The sequence below is a fragment of the Podarcis liolepis genome (assembly GCF_965112155.1).
Source record: "Podarcis liolepis genome assembly, chromosome: 2".
Classification (NCBI taxonomy): Eukaryota; Metazoa; Chordata; class Lepidosauria; order Squamata; family Lacertidae; genus Podarcis; species Podarcis liolepis.
The window spans coordinates 8511453-8532017 of record NC_139555.1 but is presented as its reverse complement, the minus strand read 5'-3'; the positions used below and the strand labels follow the sequence as shown (position 1 = coordinate 8532017).

At 49.2% G+C, this 20565-nt stretch overlaps 1 protein-coding gene across 4 annotated transcripts in view; it reads right to left on the bottom strand.

Moving 5' to 3' along the window:
* Positions 1 to 214: 214 nt before the first annotated feature.
* Positions 215 to 20565, bottom strand: part of AGAP2 (ArfGAP with GTPase domain, ankyrin repeat and PH domain 2) — a 117239-nt gene continuing 96888 nt past the window's right edge. For 2 of the 4 annotated variants that reach the window (XM_083484363.1, XM_083484361.1), the window contains exons 7-19: positions 19324 to 19421; positions 18596 to 18748; positions 17322 to 17408; positions 17105 to 17209; positions 15848 to 16010; positions 11938 to 12039; positions 11668 to 11814; positions 10038 to 10097; positions 8605 to 8756; positions 7496 to 7586; positions 5410 to 5632; positions 4170 to 4425; positions 215 to 2479 (exon numbers count right to left, since the gene is read on the bottom strand). In XM_083484363.1, coding sequence (XP_083340489.1) covers positions 2273 to 2479; positions 4170 to 4425; positions 5410 to 5632; positions 7496 to 7586; positions 8605 to 8756; positions 10038 to 10097; positions 11668 to 11814; positions 11938 to 12039; positions 15848 to 16010; positions 17105 to 17209; positions 17322 to 17408; positions 18596 to 18748; positions 19324 to 19421 — 1844 coding nt within the window. In that variant the 3' untranslated portion in view covers positions 215 to 2272. The remainder of the gene's footprint in view (positions 2480 to 4169; positions 4426 to 5409; positions 5633 to 7495; positions 7587 to 8604; positions 8757 to 10037; positions 10098 to 11667; positions 11815 to 11937; positions 12040 to 15847; positions 16011 to 17104; positions 17210 to 17321; positions 17409 to 18595; positions 18749 to 19323; positions 19422 to 20565) is intronic. The other 2 variants (XM_083484364.1, XM_083484362.1) reach the window with 1 other exon arrangement.

Sequence of the window (20565 nt, the reverse complement as noted above, 5' to 3'; positions counted from 1 at the left end):
GAAGTGTCTGTGCAGCCAGTCCTCCACCAACCTCTGGACACCCAGCCTTGATAATCTCTCTTGTGGCCACAAACACTTTCCTACTCCCTCACCCCTGCAATTCAAGGTGGCCTTAAAAGGCGTCCTTTCCTGCTTTAATCTCTGCTAGGAAAGAAGGAAACCGAGTAAGAACTGTTCCCCGCCCAGCAGCAAATCCAACTCCAGACCACACTCACAAGAAGGAATAACCAGTCTTTGTTATTACATCTTCTTACATTGTCACGTACTTACAAGTTACAATCCAAGAGATTACAACAGCGGCACAGGGCCAATACTATCAGCTCTGGCACTTCTGCGTCCCCCTCCCCCCACCCCCAAACCTCATATTTCCCCCCAGGAGGTATTATAATCCCATCCCACTGTGAGGGCTTGCACCAGAGGCTCTCCTAGAACCTTGTGCTGAACTGCCATGCCCAACAGCATAAATTACATTCAGTCTTCAAGAGCCCCCCCCCATACCCCACCTGTCCCCCTCATGACCACAGGCTCTAGACCTCCAAGGCATGGGGCGGAGGAGCGCAGGGGCCCGAGGTGCAAGGTAGCCCCTCTCAACATCTGGTTGTGCCAGGCCCAGCTTTCTTCACTCTGCAAGGGAGGAGGCAGTGGCAGCAGGATAGTCCTTGCCAGCAGGCCCTTCCACCTCCACCCAGGGCCTGTAAGCCTCGTGCAACACAATCGCCAATACATTCATGAGTGTGGTCCAATTCAGAAGGGCAAAGAAAGGCCTGGCGCCTCTGTGATGTGGCCGGGGTGGGCTTGTGCATCTGGCCCACTCGTTAGCTCCAGCCCTGAACAAAGCAGCCCAGAAATGAACTGAGCCACAGCCAGCACTGTGGGGAGTCAGCGCCTGTTCACCTTCCTCCTGGAATTCATTGCCAGGACCCTCATCACGGATTTGAAATAAAGCCTGAGGCCACACCACTCATCGCAAACCACACAGGTGCCTCTGCTGCAGTGATGGGACAGGAGGACGACGAACCCTGTCCCCAGACATGCTGCCCAGCCAGAGAGAGGGAAGAGTTTTACGAAGCAATAAATTAAAACAGCAGTAGTCTAGCCAGAGAAGGACGTGGAGGTGGTGTCTGGGTGATGGGGAGGGAGGGAAGGGCCTTTTTTCTTTAGTTTTCAACAAATAACCCTTTCTAAAAGCACTCTTGTTTTAAAAGCCAAGGCCTGGGCTTTCCTATCGGTGTCCTTTGTCACACTCTCCCGGCTGCACTCAGAGCAAACAGCCACGCCTGAGCTGGCAGGCAGTGTTCTGGCGGCTGATGGCGGGAGCCTCTCCCAAGGAACCAGAAAGTGATTTGAAGGGATGAGGAGAGAGCAGGGGGCAGATCAGTGGCAGGTGCATGGTGGGAGGGGGAGTGCGCATGGCGGTATAGGGCCAAAAAGAAACCTTGTTGAAAGGCAGAAAAGGTGAAGGCTTGAAGCAGTGCCTTCTCGCCCCCTCCCCAGAGGGAAAGGAATCAAGGTGCCAAGACTGAAAGGGGGGGTGGCCTATTTGGAGAGGCCTGGCAGGGCCATGTGGAAAGGCCAAAGGGTTTCTCCCTCTGCAAATGGCATGAAGGCCCCCTCTCAAACCTTAGGCCCCTGCGCACTGCCTTACAAAAGATAAGACTCGCTGGACCACTTTTTAACCTTTTCCCTGACAGCCAAGCTTTTCTGGGCCCTCATAGAGTTGGTTAGGTGAGGCTGGGTCACTGACCACTCCAATAACACTGATTTACATTCCACCTTCAAAGCTTGTTACAAACACAGAAAGAAAGAAAAGGAAAACCCCCACTCACCACTTGCCCACCCCCGCCCTCCCCATTTCTAAAAGTCCCCAGTAACTGGGAAGAGAAAGCCATCCTGGGCCCTGATCCTTCACTCCAAGCGCTGGGGCGCATTGCTCTCTCTCTTCCCCGCAGGTGTTGGCGGCCTGCCTTAGAGATGGCTGTTGCCCTGGAGACCAGCAGAGCAGCTCAAGGCCTGGCAGTCGGGAGGAGAGTCGCCAGCCGCCGAGGTGGTTCGGGTGACGGCGGCGGCAGCCTGCGCCAAGCAGAGCCATTGGAGCAGAGCTCTGGGTGGCCACCACCTCCTCATCCTGTGCGAGACGGGAACTCATGATCCAAGCTCCTTGGCACGTAGTCCGGATGCCAGAGGGGTGTGGGGTCTCCCTAGGGAGAAGAGGCATCAGTTGCTGGACCCCTGCTGCACCACTGGGATAGGGAAAGAGGCTCCCCCTGGGATGCTACACCAGGGCAGTTCGGGCCTCGGTCCTTCCCACGCTGGCACTGCTGCTCTTCCGGCGCAGGCCAGGGGTGGCGATGCTGCTGTAGCCTTCGTTCGGGCAGCCGTGTTGCAAGAGGATGTCAGTGCATTCCTGGCTCCCTGATTGGCGGGCGTAGAAGAGGGCTGTGTGCCCAGTGGCGTCGCACGCCTTCACGTCAGCCCCATACTGTGGGGGAAAGAGCGGTTGAGCCGTGTTAGGAACCCCAAGGTGCTCACTCCAAGAAGACACAAACATACACGGAGGCTCATGCTGAGGATTGGGAAATTAGGGTTTCACCGAGTCAACAGCCTATGTTTGCACCCTCAGCTTCCCTTTACATCCACCACTTCTCTCAGTCCAGAGGCTACCTCTCTCACCACCACCGTACTTCCCTTCTTAGCTTTTTCTCAGACTCTCTCCTGCTTTTCCCACAGCTGTAACGGCAGGATAGAACAACGTCCTAGGGCTGGGACACTGCCCTGCTGCTTGGGTTCAGTTATAATCGGGCTGTGTTTGGGGAGGGCCTGGTTTGTTCTGGAGTCTGCCAAACCACCTGTGACTATTATCTTGGTGTGGGTTTTTTTGTGTTTTTTTAAACAACCCTTCTTTCCCATCCATTCCAAAGAGCCTTTCAGTAAATAACTATCCCTGTGCCCCCACTCTCTATGCAGCGGACACTTCCAACCTGCCAAGCTGACATACGGCCCCAGCAGCACACTAGCCAGCCACCCCCTGCTGCAACCTAGTACCAAGTTATCCTGTGTATGGAATGGTCCACCAACATTTTTATGCATCCTGCTGACCTTTGCTAACACCATCTAGAGTACTGTTTTGATTTTAACTTAGAACAGTTAAACCATGAGAACTGCGGGTGGGATGGGGGGGCAAGTTTGGGGAAATCTGCTAAGCTGCACAAAACCTTTGGCCTGGGATGGTCACTGCCAAAAACTGCTGGTGGGAGACGACACTGATTAGAAGCTACACTAGTCCATCCATCCCAGTACTGTCCACTCTGATTGGCAGAGGGTCTCATGTAGAAGTATTTCACGTCACCTGCAACCTGATCCTTTATATATATATATATTGAAAACCTGGATATGCCAGGGATTGAACGTGGGCCCTTATGCAAATCACATGCTCTGCTAATGAACTCAGGCCGATTTCCCTTATATTGATTGCAGGTTGAAGCTCCATGGGCTTTAGATTTGGACCATGGATGCTCTGCATTATTATTTTTTAAGCTTTTAAAAATCTCAGCTGATACAAGTGTCTGAATCTTTTCTTAAAGAGCCCACATTGCAGTTGTACATGCTACCACAGAACTGTCTTAATGTGATTTGGAGCTAGGGCATGGGAAATGGTGCTTTTGATGAATAACTCAGAGATTCTAGTCAATGTATACAAGCTACAAAAAGTGGCATGAAAGAGGAGGACCTAAACTAGCCGTACAAAGTGAGTGTCAGCTCTATGCCAGCCCTTGTAGACGCTTGTCTCTTGTTTTTCTTTCTCCCTATATAAGGGTCTCATCTGCACTCTGTGTTTAAAGGGAGCTGAGGGATGTTACGAGACCCCTATTGCCCTCCCAGAGCTACTATTTCCAGAGTGGTTCATGAATCCATCAACCCCTGCATCCTGGGAACTTTGGGAAGAAAAATAAAGGTCTCCTAGCAACTCTCAGCAGCCTTAACAGACCACACTACTCAGGATTCTTTGGGGCAAGCCATGACTGTTGAAAGTGGTATGGTACTGCTTTAACTGTAGAGTGCAGATAGGGCCTTAATCCTTTTTGACCCAGGGCACACAAAGAGAGCTGGAAGGGAACATCTGCTTCCCTTGGATCCCCAACATCCTTCACCGTCCACTGCCAAGAACTTACCCAGACCAGAAGCTGAGTAATAACCACGTGCGCCAGGTCACATGCCACGTGCAGCGCCGAGCGCCGGTCTTTGTCGCCCGTCGGGGCGTTGATCTGATCCTTGGAGCTGTGGGCCAGCAACAGCAGCACCGCACCCAGGTCCTGTTCCAGCACGGCCTGGAAGAGCTGGCACCCGAGGGAAAGTTCAGAGGGGGGCAGCGGTGCCAAGAACAGCCGCTGCTCGTATTTGGCTCGAATCCATGACTCCCGCTCTTCCCTGGGAAGACAGAGAGAGAAAGAGGGGTTATGATGGCTATAGGCAAATTCCAGTTTCGGAGCCTGTATGCTGCGGAATACAAGGGGAACAGAAGGGAAGGGAAATTGTGCTTATGACCCTGGTTGAGGTTTCTTTCCCCCAGTGAGAAACAGGACTGGATGGAACAGTTGGCATGGTCCTTCTTAAGTAGAGAAGATCATCCTGCCAACTGAAGAATAAACGAGATGATTCTCAGGGACCCAACTCTGCAATATAATCATTCTGAGTCTAAGCCTAGCACTAAACAGAAAGAGCAAAACCCATAGCAATGTACACCTAGAGTTTGTAATCAGTGAATGTAAATGGATTCTCTGTGCCCTTACATCTGCAAAAAGATTGATATTGATACATTGGAAGGACAAAAATATGGCCTCTCTTGATCAATGGATAGATGACATGACAACTCTTGCAACCCATGAACAGATTGTTTCCAGATGAAGATTATGTATGCACAAATTTAACAATATTTGGAACTTATTTATTGAAACCATAGTGACCCATGAATCAATGTATATTTGAGAGAAACAGTATGTTCATTCATTTACATATGTTATATAGTTCTGTAATCTTAATTACCGTATATTTTATTTTTATATTGTTGTTTTTCCTCTGACTTTTAATATGTTTTATGTATTCTTTTTCTTTTTTATTTTAACTCATTGCATTATTATTATTATTATTATTATTACTACTACTACTACTACTACTACTACTACTACTACTATTATTTAAGAGTAGCTACTAAGTTGGACCGCAAACTCTAATCAGTCATGGGCACAATAAGCCAGGCAAAGTGAAGCCACTTTGACAGATTCTGCGCATGTGGACTCAGAATTTAACGCCCATGACTTTCGACAAGATTACGCTCCTGCACAGGACTGTAGCCTTAGGTCCTGGAGGCTCCAGTTGTGGCTGTGTTACAGTGGCAGCTTGCCCTGCACTCACCGTGACGACTCGCAGGTGGGTTTCCGGCGTCCTTGCGTGCATTTCTCCCAGACGCTGTTGGCCGTTTCATTGCCGATGGAGGTGAGGACCAGCGTGAGCTCCAGCGGCCAGTCGTCCAAGTCGAGGGAGCGGACCCGGGAGAGGTGGGTGCCAAGGTTCCGGTGGATGCCAGAGCACTCAATGCAGATCAACGCCCCCAAGTTCAGGCTGGCCCAGGTTGGGTCTGGGGGTGAGACAAGCCAGCCAATCAGAAATCAGGGAAGGCTCCTCTCGCCCCCTGCAAAGAGCTCACAGAGCTACAATTCCCAGAGTTCTCTAGGAAGTGAGGTTGTTAAACCACTCTGGTAATTTTAGCTCTGAAAGGGGAATAGGAATTTCCTACTAGCTCTCTGCTCTTTTTGCAGGCTACAGTCCCTAGGATGCTTTGGGGGAAGCCATAATCGTTTAAAGTGGCATGATGCTCTTTAAATGCATAGTGAAGATGGGGCCTTACTCTTGCACAAAGCTTATGCTCATCATGCCAAGATCCACCTTGAACTGCTCACCTGTCTTTTTAAAGGTTTCCTCTACCTCCCCCCCTGACAATCATATGCTCCACTGAAGAAAGAAGCTTGGAGCTTTTGGTTTTCCTGCCCACAAACAAGGGACTGTGCCATCTTCGAGTGAAACAATGGTTTTCTACTGCCTTCCCATCTGAGCCCCAGGAGTTATCAAGTTAATGCTACAATACCCCAAATGAACAGACAAGAAAGACATGCAACAGAATTCATACAAACAATCCAGGACAGCAAAGTTCAATTGCTTCACAGACTTACAACCCCCATCAGTCTCAACCAGCATGGTCAATGTTCAGGTTTGATGGGAACTGTAATACAAAACATCTGGAGGGAACCAGATTGAAGAAGGCTGATCTAGTGCAGTGTTTTTCAACCTTTTTTGGGCAAAGGCACACTTGTTCCATGGAAAAAATCACGAGGCACACCACCATTAGAAAATGTTAAAAAAATGTAACTCTGTGCCTATATTGACTATATATAAAGTAATTCTCTTGAATAGGAATCAAATAAACACAAATCAAATAAACACAAACACTTAACATCAGTGGTGGGATTCAAAAATTTTAGTAACCAGTTCCGACATTCAAGCATGGTTTAATATTTTTTCTTTAATGGCAAACAAAAACGTTGCGGACCGTTCTCTGCTCAGCAGGGATCGATCCGCTGATCCCCGCTGAGCCGGCGGATGACAGCTCCATCTCCGCACTGTGTGCGGAGAGGGAGATGTCAGAGCCCCGCTGCTCTCTATGGGGAATCGGATGAGAGCGGACCGCCTGTCCGCTCTCATCCGATCCCATCCAGTCTGATCCCCACCCAGGACGGATGGAAAATAGGGTGGACACAGTCCGGCGCCTGCCTAGCGGGCGAAAATGTGACATTTTTTAAAAAAAATCTTTTGAATTTTTCAATTTTTCCCACGGCACACCAGGCAACATCTCGCGGCACACTAGTGTGCCGCGGAACAGTGGTTGAAAAACACTGATCTAGTGGACAGGGACTAGGGAGACCTGGGTTCATGTCCCTGCTCACGATGTGACGTTGGGCCTATACCCCACTCTAGTCCAACCTACTTCAGACTGCTGTTGTAAAGATAAAGGATGATTTTTGTACGCTGCTTTGTGAAATAAGGCTGGGATAAAAAAATTTAAAGAATTAAACGCACTCAATCCCAGCTCACTCCTGTTCCCCTACCTGCAACTATGGCATTTTGCCTATCATAGATTGTTTCATCTTGGGCAGAAGTCACACCCTCTCTCTGTTCTGCACAGCATCTAGCACATAAAGATTACATAGAAGCTGTCATAATACTCCCTGGATTCTCTGTCTCCAGACAGGATTCACCAACGTGCTAAAAGGGAACTACCTGTTCCTAAGGAACTGGCAGAAAGCAGAGCTGCGTGGTGCCAAATGGCAGCACTAATATCTCAATAGCTTTAGTGCTAATAATACCCAAGGATCAATCACTGCCAACACACACACACATCTGGAATCCCTTTAGATCCGACCGCATACAAAAGAGAAATACTTACTCAAGGCCCCACAGTCCACACATAAGGAATTGCCTTTGGCATTACGGATGGCCTGGATTGCCACTGCTTCACTCTGGCTGTCCATGCGAGCCTGTAGGGATAGAGACAGAGGGTGCATCTTCCTGCTAGCCTTTTCTTCAGAGCGCTTAAGCCTGGTCTCCCTCGCCAGGGCAATAGTTCAGTCCCTCTTCAAACCTTGAGCAAGGTTCTTGCTTTGCATGCCAGTCTTCACCCCCAACTGCAACAGGGTGGCCCCTGGAGACATTGCCTTGGGCCATGGATTTCCCTTATTTGCACTGAGACAAATGGGATCACAGAGCCTGAGAGATGGGACCTGCTTTATGGAATGCTCCACGCAGGGAGGTCCATCGAGAACCCTACCTCGCCCCAAGCTTTTGCACGGCATGTTTGGATTTCTACTGTTTTCTCTCTTTGTGTTGATTTTGTTGTATTTTTTTGTACAGTTCTTATGCAAGTTGCCGTTTCCACCCTCCCAATGCAAAGTAAAAAAACTCATCACCACCACATACCCAGGGTGGGGTGGGGATGTTCCTCCCTGGTGCCAGAAAAATGGGGAGAGTGTTGGGAAAATGCAGAGCTATTACAGAAAAGGCCCATCTATATAACACACGGGTGGCACTGTGGGTAAAACCACAGAGCCTAGGACTTGCTGATCAGAAGGTTGGGGGTTCGAATCCCCGCAACAAGGTGAGCTCCCGTTGCTCGGTCCCTGCTCCTGCCAACCTAGCAGTTCGAAAGCACGTCAAAGTGCAAGTAGATAAATAGGTACCACTCCGACGGGAAGGTAAACAGCATTTCCGTGTGCTGCTCTGGTTCGCCAGAAGCGGTTTAGTCATGCTGGCCACTTGACCCGGAAGCTGTACGCCGGCTCCCTCGGCCAATAAAGCAAGATGAGCTCCGCAACCCCTGAGTCGGTCACGACTGGCCCTAATGGTCAGGGGTCCCTTTACCTTTATATAACACGTTAAGTGGAAGGTGTGATCATGACAACTACATGGTAGCCAATATTGAGACAGGGAAGCCTAGATCATTGCAGGGTACAGTTGTGTATATGTGTCCCCGTGTTTTTTGGGGGGAGGGATCAGTACCTTGTTCTTGCTACTCTCGCAGCACTGCAAGCTAGCCAAGATCTGGCTCTCGATGGCCTGGACCCAGGAGTCCCTCTCTTCAATGGTGCTGGCTTCGAAATGCCATGTCTGCCCTGTACTGGAGACGATGATGAACTCAAAGTTCTCCTCCTCTGTGGATACAAAAAAGCAGGTTCCAGCTGGACCGCAGTGGAGGCTGGATGAATCCTAGGGCTTCCAACCCACATATTTTCCCTCCCTGCGCTCCCCTAAGGGGCAGGCTCAACACAACCAGAGAATGGGGAGGATGCCCTTCAGAGGGAGTGACATGGACAAGAGCCACGGCTTGTGCTCGCTAACAGCCCCAAACCCCATAAGGAGAGCCAGAGGCAGAGTTTTAAGCACACACCTTCCTGAGAGCACAAGTCCCATGATTACACTTATTCAAATATTTGCCACTGCCAACGTGCAAACGTATTTGCTACTGCAAAAGTATTTACATAGCGCCCTGAAGTTGTGGAATGCTGTACAATGTGTGTTTTGGCTGGGGTTTTTTTGCCGGCTCTCTCACAACCGTGCTATAAACTGCCAGTTCCCATGTTACAGATGGGAGGGGGGACAAGGGGAGTGAAAAAATGGCACACGCTGTGGGGTCCAGAAGAGGCGGGGCTTGAACTCAGGTCCCCTCAGCCCCAGACCTGCGGCTTGAATAAATGGGCCTTAGTCTCTTCCGGAGTCTTCGAGAAAATCTCCAAAACTCAATGGTACAGCAGTGCCCTTAGTAAGGACAACTAAAAGGTGACAAGCAAACAAGCAAGGTTTTAGTTCATCAAAACCCTTCATCAGGTTGGTGGAAGGACACAACAATGACAACCACCAGGGCATTAAAAAGGGGCTGGTGCCATAATGCCACAATGTGGTGGCTTCCCAAACTCTCCCCCTTCAGGGCTCTCTGTCCTCTGTTGACGTGCCTGCCAAGGAACCTCTGGGCACGGCAGAGGTTTCTGGGGGAAGGTATTCTAGGGCACCCATGGGGCCTTCCTGTTCACCTGCACACACTAAGAGGGCACTCCAGGCACACCCAGCAATCCCCAAGGCTGTACAGTTCAGGATGAGATGGGGCTCATCTGTCATTACAGATCTTCCAGTTGAGGAAGCCCTGAGGAGCCCGCAGGCTCTGTGGAACACAGTTTGGAAACAGCCATCTTAAAGGAATTCCGGGAGCTCAGCCACCTTTGCAAACCCGATGTGAGCAGGGAGGGACATTTTAACACTCCCCGGGGGCTGGGGGGTTGTTAAGGAGAGGCAGAATAGGACGGAAGCTTTCTTGATCCCGGGGGAAGCGTTTTGGGGACAGACATCTACGCAGGCTGCACGTCACGATGTAAGCACAATCGCATGCAACAGGCGCCACGGCACAAAAGGAGCTCGCGCCTGCCCCCGCCACTCATTACCTGTTTTATAAATATTTCTTAAACTACCAAAGGTTTTTAATTTCCACATTTTACGCTTGGCTGCGGAGGGTCCGGAGGGGAAGCAGGAAGCGAGAGGCAGAGAAAGAGAAGGGAGGAAAAGAAGAAAGGGGAGAGTGTTCAGAGGAGGAGAAAAATAAGAACCAAAAAAAGCAGAGGCTATCCAGAACCCACGGGCCCAGGGGGTGGCAGTGGCGGTGGATGCGTGAAGAGTCGCAAGGGAGAGTGAGGGAGGAAGCTGCGTGAGCCGCGACAAACCCTTCCTGGGCAAGGGGGCATATAGCAAAACCGCAAGAGTGGAAATGAAAGGCTTCGCATCAGCTGCCTAAGTGTAGACAGAACAGAAGAGGTGGGGGTGGGAGCGGGAAGCCCAGTTGGACTTAGGGTGGTGCCTTCCGGACTCAGAACCCGTGGGGTGTTACCCTTCAAAAAACCCACTGGTTTCAGCATGGCCTCCCCGCAGTCTAAATTCGTACTTCCTGAGGCCGGGCAGGCTGAAGACAGTGCTGGCCTTTCCTCTAGATCAGGGGTGGCTAATATTTTCCTTGAACCCTTTGGCCAATTCTCCAGCAAGTTATGGGGCCAAGAGTGGGTGTGGCCATCACACACTCTTAGGGATCATCCACATTTCCCCCAGGAAAATCCATTCTTTAGAGCTAAATCGGACCAAACGTCAGTTGGATTTCTCTGGGTTGACATATGCTCCAATTGAGCACTAAAGAATGGGTTTTCCAGCAAAGGCAAAACCGGTTGAACCCATGCCTACAAAGCAGGGGACAAGTGGACGTGTGGTTGAGCCCTTGCATGCCAGCTGGAGCTGATGAGAGTTGGGAGTCTAACAACATTGAGAACCACAGGTTCCCCAGCCATGATCTAGTGTGATCCACTAGATCAGGCAGAGGGAGCTTCCAGTTCACAGACCACATTGGTCCCAGCAGAGACCATTTCCGCTCCACAGACAACAATCTGTTCCACATCCAACTTCATAAGATCAGAGATCATCAGAGGAGCCATTTTCCCTAGAAAAGCAGCTTGTCTTCACAGTGATGTAAGGTGACTGACAGGCAGATGGCCTCACTCCCCTGTCAATCACGGTAAATACCCAATCCCAGTTCACAGGATCATTCCCTACATTTTTCTGAGGGAGAAGGAAGATGTGAAGTGGGAATTTGGGTGGAGTGCTTGGGGGTTCGCAACAGATGTTATCTCCACTGTGGAAGGGAGTCTTCCCTCTTGTGCGAAGACTGTCACTCTGGCAAATATATGCATGTCTTCCCAGGAATGTGGCTACTTATTTTGAATGGTGAGGTGAGCAAGCTCCTTCTCCTGTACTTATGGAAATTTGCATTACCAGGAGCAAACCAGCTGGGGCCACAACTTTTCCTACCATAGAAAACAACAGGGTGGTCCTTCTAAGATCTCAAAAATGTTAACCCCTGAAATGTAGGGTCAGTGTGATGTCACTACAGGCACATTTTTAAAAATATCAGCTCAATGCATCATTCCTAAGTCTGTCCCCGCAGTCTGGAGGGGCAAAGAGTGAGGTTCTCAGGGGCCAGGAGTCCACGAGCCAGTCTCCCTTGCAGACAAAACCAAGGCAGCTGCCTCTTACCTTCTGCCTGCCCTGCAGACCCCTCTGTTTTTGAAGGAGTTGACAGCTTCTTCCTCCTGTGCTTCTTTCTGTCAACCATAGGGGATGGAGGTGGATCTTTCCCACCGCTGCCAGGGCTGGAGAGCCCTTCTGCAGCCATGGCTACCTCTGCAGAAACATGCGGGAGAAACAGATCACATGGCTTCATCCTTCCCTCTGGGCTCAAAGCAGCCCTTTCCCAGCATCCTCTCTCCTCCATCCTGGGAGCTTCCAGGTCTGTGCTGAACTTACCAGCCTTGGAAGAGGACACAGATCGCTGCAGGCGCTCAGGTTTGCCTAAGAGTTTGATCGCTGGGTCGACAGGAGGATTCAGCAGACCTGGACTGGGGCAAGCTGGGTGGAGGGGAAGAGAATGAAATTATGAAGCTGTGTCGGTTAGGACATTCGCACAAGTGGCCCAGAACTGCCACCTCTGACTTCCATCAGCACTTTAAAATCTCTCAGGTTTTCTCCAGGTTTCAGCTGAAAAAGGTGGAAACCTGTATCTAATACCTTCTGCATGAAAAGCATTTGCACAAGAGTAAACTGTGGCCTGCCAACAAAGGTCCGTATAGTAAAAACTATGGTTTTCCCAGTAGTGATATATGGAAGTGAGAGCTGGACCATCAAGAAGGCTGATCGCCAAAGAATTGATGCCTTTGAATTATGGTGCTGGAGGAGACTCTTGAGAGTCCCATGGACTGCAAGAAGATCAAACCTATCCATTCTGAAGGAAATCAGCCCTGAGTGCTCACTGGAAGGACAGATCCTGAAGCTGAGGCTCCAATACTTTGGCCGCCTCATGAGAAGAGAAGACTCCCTGGAAAAGACCCTGATGTTGGGAAAGATGGAGGGCACAAGGAGAAGAGGACGACAGAGGACGAGATGGTTGGACAGTGTTCTTGAAGCTACCAGCATGAGTTTGACCAAACTGCGGGAGGCAGTGGAAGACAGGAGTGCCTGGTGTGTTCTGGTCCAGGGGGTCACGAAGAGTCGGACACGGCTAAACAACTAAACAACAACAAAACTGTGGCCTCTCAAGGTGTGAATATCCTAGTTTCCTAGATGTGAGTTCCTCAACATAGTACCCATGGGGCCCGAAGACATCACTTGGTGCTGGCCAAGGGCTCTTGCTCTTCCCATTTGAGTTCATCTAAATAACTATGGCTTTTGAGGAGGGGGGGGGTACCTGATTTTTAAAAATTCTTGGCCTGCATTCTTTTTGTTTTGTTGGAGGTGTAGGTGTTTTGGGTATGGATTCTGAGCATTGCAGTGAGCATTCTTTTGTGAAATGGGTATTTTGTGGCACCCACAACAGTTTCTGAGATTTCTAAACGTGCCCCTTTTCTCAAAAAAGCTTGGGGACCCCTGGGCTGTGGCTTGGAGAAGCATAATAACCAGGGGTAGTTATTTACACGACCATTTCATCATTCTGAACCCGTGAGAAATCACAGCAGCGTGTCCAAAGCTAAGCCTAAATTTCTCCTGAGCGTATCTTCAGCTCAAGAGATGAAACCGGCCACTGGTTAGGCCCCCATTTCTCCCCCCATCGCCAATCCCACCCCTGGTGCTATAATTTCGCCACTTTTGAATGAGGCGGCAAATATAAAAGGCCCTTGTGCTGTACATACAAGGGAAAATTCTTGCAGTTGCAAGGCTTCCTGCAGGGGGCGCTGCTGCTTCATCTTACAGCTGTTTCCCCCACACTAAGGCTAAAGGGAAAATTCAGTTCTCCAGGTTTGTGAATTAAACTGAAACGATTATACTTAGCAAATGCTCCAATTCAACTTGGCACCATTAGACACCTCGGCACAAAGAAATATGACTCCATTTAATAAGTTAAGCTAATTGCCCAAAGCCAAAAGTCATCATAATTTTTTTTTATTAGAGCTTTGATTAGATTAGATGGGAATCAATTCTTCGATTTGAGCATTTTCACAGAGCAGGAGAAGGTGTGCAGCACCTCCAGAAAACCCAAAGATATCGTGGAGTTCATTTACTGCAATCGTGCAGGAAGGGAATGTTGTGTTTTGGAGCTGGAACTCCTTGCAGCAGATGTACATAACTTGTGTCCCACCAACCACAAATGGGGACGTATTAAGAGGAGCTCGATAGACCAACCTTGTAAATAACCACTAGCCTGGTCACCTGTGGTAAAATGGTGACAAAAGCAGGGAAGCTTTACTGAAGCCGGCTCTTTTTATCTTCCGGGCACAAATGCCTAACGTAGACACACGCTGCCAGGCTGGTTAGAAGAACTGCTGTGGAGTAGTTCCAGGAAATTAGTCGCATGGCGGCAATAGATCTCCTGGGTTTGCTGCCTGCCCAAGACTGCAGAAAGTGCGTGGAGGGGGTGTCAAGATCCTAGCAGACAGTCATGGGGGGTGATATGCAGGTGGGTCACAAGAGGCCCCACTGTATGGATTTTTACATCCTCTGCTGGAAAGAGGTGAATGGTTCTGATGTACAATGAGGAGGAGAAGGAGGAAGGGCGAACGCTCCCCATCAGGGGGCAAATTGCATGCTGTTGAGGGAGTGGTTGGAATGTACAGAACTGCTCACCTTGACATTTCCTTTCTAAGGTACCATCGCCGTGGGACGATATTTCTATTTTCATCGGACATAATTCAATCCCAAATGGAAGCTATTTCTCCCTTTTGATGTTGTTTCCTATGACCATAAGGGTACTCCTAGACATACCCAGGGGCTCGCCTCCCATTTTGGAATTAATTGGAAGACTGGGAAATATTATGCACATTTGCAGACTTTTGAACACCCACGCACCACTTTTTGGGTGATGTCCCCCAGCTCATGTTCATGATTTGATACTCTTGATCGGTTTTACGCGGTGTGTGTGTTTCTTAGGGAGTCATCTGCGACTTCAGTGGTCCCCAACCAGTTCTCATGGGCTACTTGAAAATTGCTGATTTTCTTGGTGGAACATTTAATGCCTTTTCTGCTTGTTGTAGCAATGTTGTCAGATGTTGCATGACTTTTAATTGTATTTTTGCTGATCACGTTGTATTTTATTGGATTACAATTTGCATTCAATGGAATACAAATTATAATACAATAAAATACAATATGAGAAGCAATAAAAATCGAAAAGCAGTATGAATATTTAATGCCAAAGACCACCTGAATGAAGCTTGTGGAAACCTTATTTTAGATCACTTATGTCTTTAATTATTTGGCCTTAATGCATTAACACTGTGAGCAGAATGTGGTTCTTATTTCCTGCTCCCAGCTGATTCGCTTTTTAAGAGGTTGACTTATTTTCTTGATTCCTATGTCTGGATCAGTAGAATAAAAATATTTCAGGAGGCACAGCCACTTCAAACTTTCTCACATGCAAAGCATTAAATACTCACACACAGATTGTCTGACAATCTCTCACACACCTGTTTCCCAGCACATGGCATGTGCAAACTGGTCTGTCATGACAGCATGCACATGTACAGAGAAAGAGACACATGTTCAACCATCGTGCATGACATGTGGGTTTCTCTCCCCCCCCCCCATACGAGGGTGTTTCCCATGTAGGAAGGCGTGTCATAGCTGAGCCAGCTGTTCGTTAAAAACACTATTTTGTTGTTTTTCATCATTTCCTTCTGTTACACCCTTCCTTGGCTGTTACTAATTAAGGTTAAACAAAAGTGTGAGTGCATCAACATCATAGTGCAAAGGGAGGGGGGATGCTTGGCTTTGCGAGTGGCTGGAATCTCAGAGAATTGCAAATAAAGAAAACACAACATATCGGGAGTGTGAACTAACAAGCAGTAATTATACACACACTTACACAGCCAAACACCATGCAAGTATTCCTTCCCTGGCAAACTTGCAAGTGTCAGAGCTCTGATTTTTGTCTGTTGCTGCCCAAGAAACCCCATTTGAGTCTCACACTGAGGCATCAACCTGCCTAGCTGGGATGTCCAGGCCACACGTGAGACTCAGTGTGTTGTAGTGTGATCCCTAAAGGTGCTGGGGCAGGGAAGGAGCAAAGCACTCGGGGTCTCCTGTTGAAGTTAAAAATCCTCTCCCGCTCCTACCCCAGCAACTTGAAAGGGTTTGGGGGTTTTTTGTTCATGTCAGAGATACAACCTCTGCAGTGCTCTCCCATCCTAAATCTGCTATGCCCATGATGTGGGAACAAGCCACTTACTGCTGGTGTCCCCGACTCCCACGCTGCTCACGTCTTTGACCAAACCGTTGATGCTCGAGGAGGTGCCACAGGCAGAGATGGCTCTGGGTGGGCGTTTGCCGGGCACCTTGACGGTGGTGCGGAGCAGGTCCATTTCTTTGCCGTGGCTGCTATGGATATAGTCCTGCAAAGGCACAAAGACCAGATTCTTTTTGGGTGGGACGAGAATTAAGAGAATGGATCACATGCACATACATACAGAACGGTGCAGCTGTTTTGGACACTGGTAGGGATGGACAGAACGGTATGCACCCAGTCTCTGTGTCCCTTGCACACAAGTAGACCAGCAGGGCTGTTACACCAACTGATTGTGTGGATTTTTAGGTGAAATCTGGGGGAAAAAACCACACGCTTTTAAAATGCACCTGCTGGAAACACACATCTTTTTCTTCACACCATTGCCCAGGGGCTGGTGTTATGGCATCATGAGGAACGGCTAAGGGAACTGGGCATGTTTAGCCTGGAGAAGAGGAGGTTAAGGGGTGATATGATAGCCATGTTCAAATATATAAAAGGATGTCACATAGAGGAGGGAGAAAGGTTGTTTTCTGCTGCTCCAGAGAAGCGGACACGGAGCAATGGATCCAAACTACAAGAAAGAAGATTCCACCTAAACATTAGGAAGAACTTCCTGACAGTAAGAGCTGTTTGACAGTGGAATTTGCTGCCAAGGAGTGTGGTGGAGTCTCCTCCTTTGGAGGTCTTTAAGCAGAGGCTTGACAACCATATGCCAGGAGTGCTCTGATGGTGTTTCCTGCTTGGCAGGGGGTTGGACTCAATGGCCCTTGTGGTCTCTTCCAACTCTTTGATTCTATGATTCTATGTGCTGCCACATGAATGTCACAAGTGCCACACTTTCTAGCATCTCCAATCAGCTAGAAATGTTTTGTAAAAAGAAAAGGGGGTGGGCAAGAGCCAGAAAGCCCTGGCATTACCTTGCAAATAAAAACTCCAAAACAAAACAAAGAAAGCCCTAGCAACAGCAACAACGTAAGCATAAGTGGACAAAGGCTCAGAACGGTCTGTAGAAATGTGATCTAATCCATATGTCTATTTTCCAATCTGGCCATGATCTGTTGGATGTCTCCCTCATACACATTTTGTGGTTTTATTGCAGTCTGCTGCCTTTAGATGGTAATGTGTAGGACTTGACAATGCGACTAGCCGAGCCCTGGTGTGTTTGGAGCTGATGGAAGCTGGAGTACATGGCACACTTACATTAATGCTGGGGTGATAGAAGAGAAGCCCATTGCTGGAGAGAGTCACGTATTTTTTCTTCCACTCCTTGTTCAGAGAATTGCCGCTTCGTTTCAGCAGGAAACTCTAATGGGAGAGAGGCGGTGAAGGCCGGGGGTTACCGACGGTGCCCGGACTCTTGCAACCGAGGGTTCAGAGGACTGGCAAACAGTTGCCAGGACAAATATAAGGAGGTCACCTGTTTGATGGGTATGGCTCGGCCACTTCCCGTGTTTTCCCCTCTGCTGTCCAGGCTCCGCTTCTCGGTGTCACTCCCTCTGCGATTCTGCAAAGAGACACAGCTGGGGTTCAAAGGTAACGTCCAACCATGCTTTTGCCATTATGCCTTCACAAAACATGCCTTGCAAAATAGCCAGCAACATGAATCTGTAAACTATGGCTTGAAGCTAATTTACAAACCATAGTTTGGGCAAAGTGAAGTTATAGTCGCAGCATCAAAGCATGGGGTTTTTTTTGGGGGGGCATTGCTTGCCCCAAAGCTGGGAATAGCCTAAGAAGCGAGGAAACAGACCTGAAAGTCTTTGGATACTGGGACTGGTGGAGTTGCTTCCATGGCAGCCTGTCTCACCATCAAATCACACTGGGAGAGGGGAGGGTGGCCAGGGAAGGTTGAGGAGGGCAGGGCCCAGAAGAGATTAAAAAACAAGGGGAGCTGCCTTATTTGTTCATCTAATATAGTAATGCCTACTCTGACTGACAACAGCGGTTATCCAGGGTGTTATAGAGAAACACTTTCCCATTTCCTGTTACCCAATCCCTCAGTGTTGCTGTGGTTCACGATGTTGCCCCTTGATAGCGGAGGGTTATTTTCGGTCTGGACTAGGGGGTGGAGGAGAAATTTGATTCCATTTGCATTTAAAGCTTCATTTCTCAAATTTGCATTTTCCAAAACAACGTGAGGACCAAAGCGCAGCTACCCTTTGAAATATTTATCTGAATTTTGCGATGGCAGTTTTCTAGCCAAACCGTGTTTACAGAATGAAGACGTTCATGAAAATAATGTACAAGAATGCATGACATGATTGCAAAAACGTGTAACTCAGTCAGCACTGAATTTAAAAATGCGTTTATTAGAAGAAAACCACACCAAAGACTTTTTTTAAAAAAAGGTAATTTGCAAATTGCTGCAAAAAGGTGGAGAACCAAATTTAAGATGGGAAAAACGAGAAATTGAGAGAACTGGAAATGGACAAATCCTTCCATCCTCAGTCTGGACTGGGCCCAGTGGCGTAGCGTGGGTTGTCAGCACCCGGGGCAAGGCAAGTAATTTGCGCCCCCTAACCCGTGGATTTGCACCCCCTAACCCGTGGATTTGCGCCCCTAACCCTAACCCCCAGATGTTGCGCCTGGTGCGGCCGGCCCCCCCTGCACCCCCCACGCTACGCCACTGACTGGGCCACCCACCCTTTGGCCTCCCTTGTCCCATGACTGGTGGACTCCCCTGGAACTCACCGCAAAAAGGCTGGTTCGGCGTTTGGTGCCACGATGCAGAGAGCTGGGTGTGCCAATTATAGCAGTGGCCTCCCCACGCAGCTCCCGGTGGCTGATGTTGGGCGTGGAAGGAAGGGATGAGGAGTAGTCGCTCGTGTGGCCACCGTTACTTGCCTAGAGGGGGAGGAAAAGACCAGGCAGACTTATGCCAGCCCCTAAATCAAAGGAAGACAGACACGCAGGTCCGGCGGGGCCTTGGCTGTGCGAAATCAAGTGGCAAAGGTCCTGCGTGTGTGATTGAATGCTTGAAAACAAAAAAAAGCAGCACCCCAGGTACAAAAATAGCATTGTCAAGGAGATGGCTAGGCTGTGGAATTTTTTCGTCCACACTTCTGCTTGTCCTTCCACTTTCCCCCAGGAAAACCCACTGCTTACCACTTAATCGGAACCAATGGCAACAGGGTTTTCTGTGGATTTATGTTTCCTCTGATTCAGTGGTAAAACGATGGGACAAATGAGAAACCGCTTGGACCCGTGCTTTCTAGGCACAGGGGAAGTGGAAGTGCGGACGACGAGCCCTAAGCGCCGACAGAGGAAGCTCATGCAAGGAGGTCCATTAGATCCATGGGGCTTAGCCTCACACCCTCCCTCTCCATTCATGGTGCTGTGCCTCCAGCAGGAGGAAACTCCGATTCCCGTAACTGGGCCTATTCAGGGGGATGTACTTGCGCGAGGTAGATTCCACCCACCGGCGTGGAGACGGCTGAATGGCTGGGGGTGCTGGGCAAAGATTTGCAAGATGCAAGGAGCTGCTGCTGTTTCTTCATATTCACAATCTTCTGAGCAACTGCAGTTGGGGGTGGGGGAGGAAAATACATATATATATCTGTAAATCGTAAGGCTGTTCAGATCCTCCAGTTGCCACACTGGAAATCGGCTATAACTGCTCGAAAGGGAAAAAAACTTTGCAGGGGACATGACTGCAGACCCTGCAACATCCAAGCTCCACAGACACCCTTTGAGTCCCATCCACACTTGCCAGTCCTACAAGGGCCAGGTCATGCACACCCTGAACAAACTCTCTGCTGGGGCCCTTGACACCCCCCCACATCCAGCAGAATAGGAGTCACATCCAGGAGGGGCTCATGAAAGGGGTCTTTCTCCATGCAATTAGCCCCATGCTGGGAGGGTGCCAATTGGGTGGGAAATACACATGTGATGCGTCCCCTTCGCTCAAACCTGGTCATATTATTCACATGTGCTCTTCTGCAGCATGAGATCACACCATGTGCAAGCAGCTCCCGCATCATCTGGTGCATGTGTGATGGGGAGCTTGGTCTCTGTGTCCAGCCTGGGGTGAGGAACCTGTGGCTTCCCAGGTATTGCTGGACTCCAGCTCTCATCATGTGCAACCATTGGCCATGTTGGCAAGGGCTGATGGGTTGGACTTAAGCAATACCTGTAGCGCCCCAAAACTGCCAACCCTGGCCTAAACCAATAAATATATGGTGCTATCAGAGACTCCTCAAATGGCTGTCTCGTCGTTCTTGTATGCCGGATGTGCAGAAAGCAAAAGTACTTTGGGTCGCAAACCAGAGTTCCCACCACAACCACAAAACTGAACACAAGAAAAGCTTTTGACCTGTAACACACTGCCTGCAAAGTGTACTCAGACACCTCTATGTAGATAGAAGTCAGCCCTGGAGTCAACAAATCCCCACATACACAACACAAGCTGCTTGCCCCAATTCTTCTTATGCAGGAGCACGCCTCCTGAGAACAGTAGAGGCTTGAACATGGCCGCCTCAAGCCACTGACTCTGCAACCATTGACACGGAAGAACCAGTTCTCACAGATCTACCGGCCTGTAGACTCCACACATGACGGAGCACACAAGGGAGTCAAGGGGTCCCTGGCCTACCCCCGTTGCCTGTTTGTTTATTTATTTAATGGCCGTTTCCACTCTCCTCATGCCCAGAGCAGGTATCAAA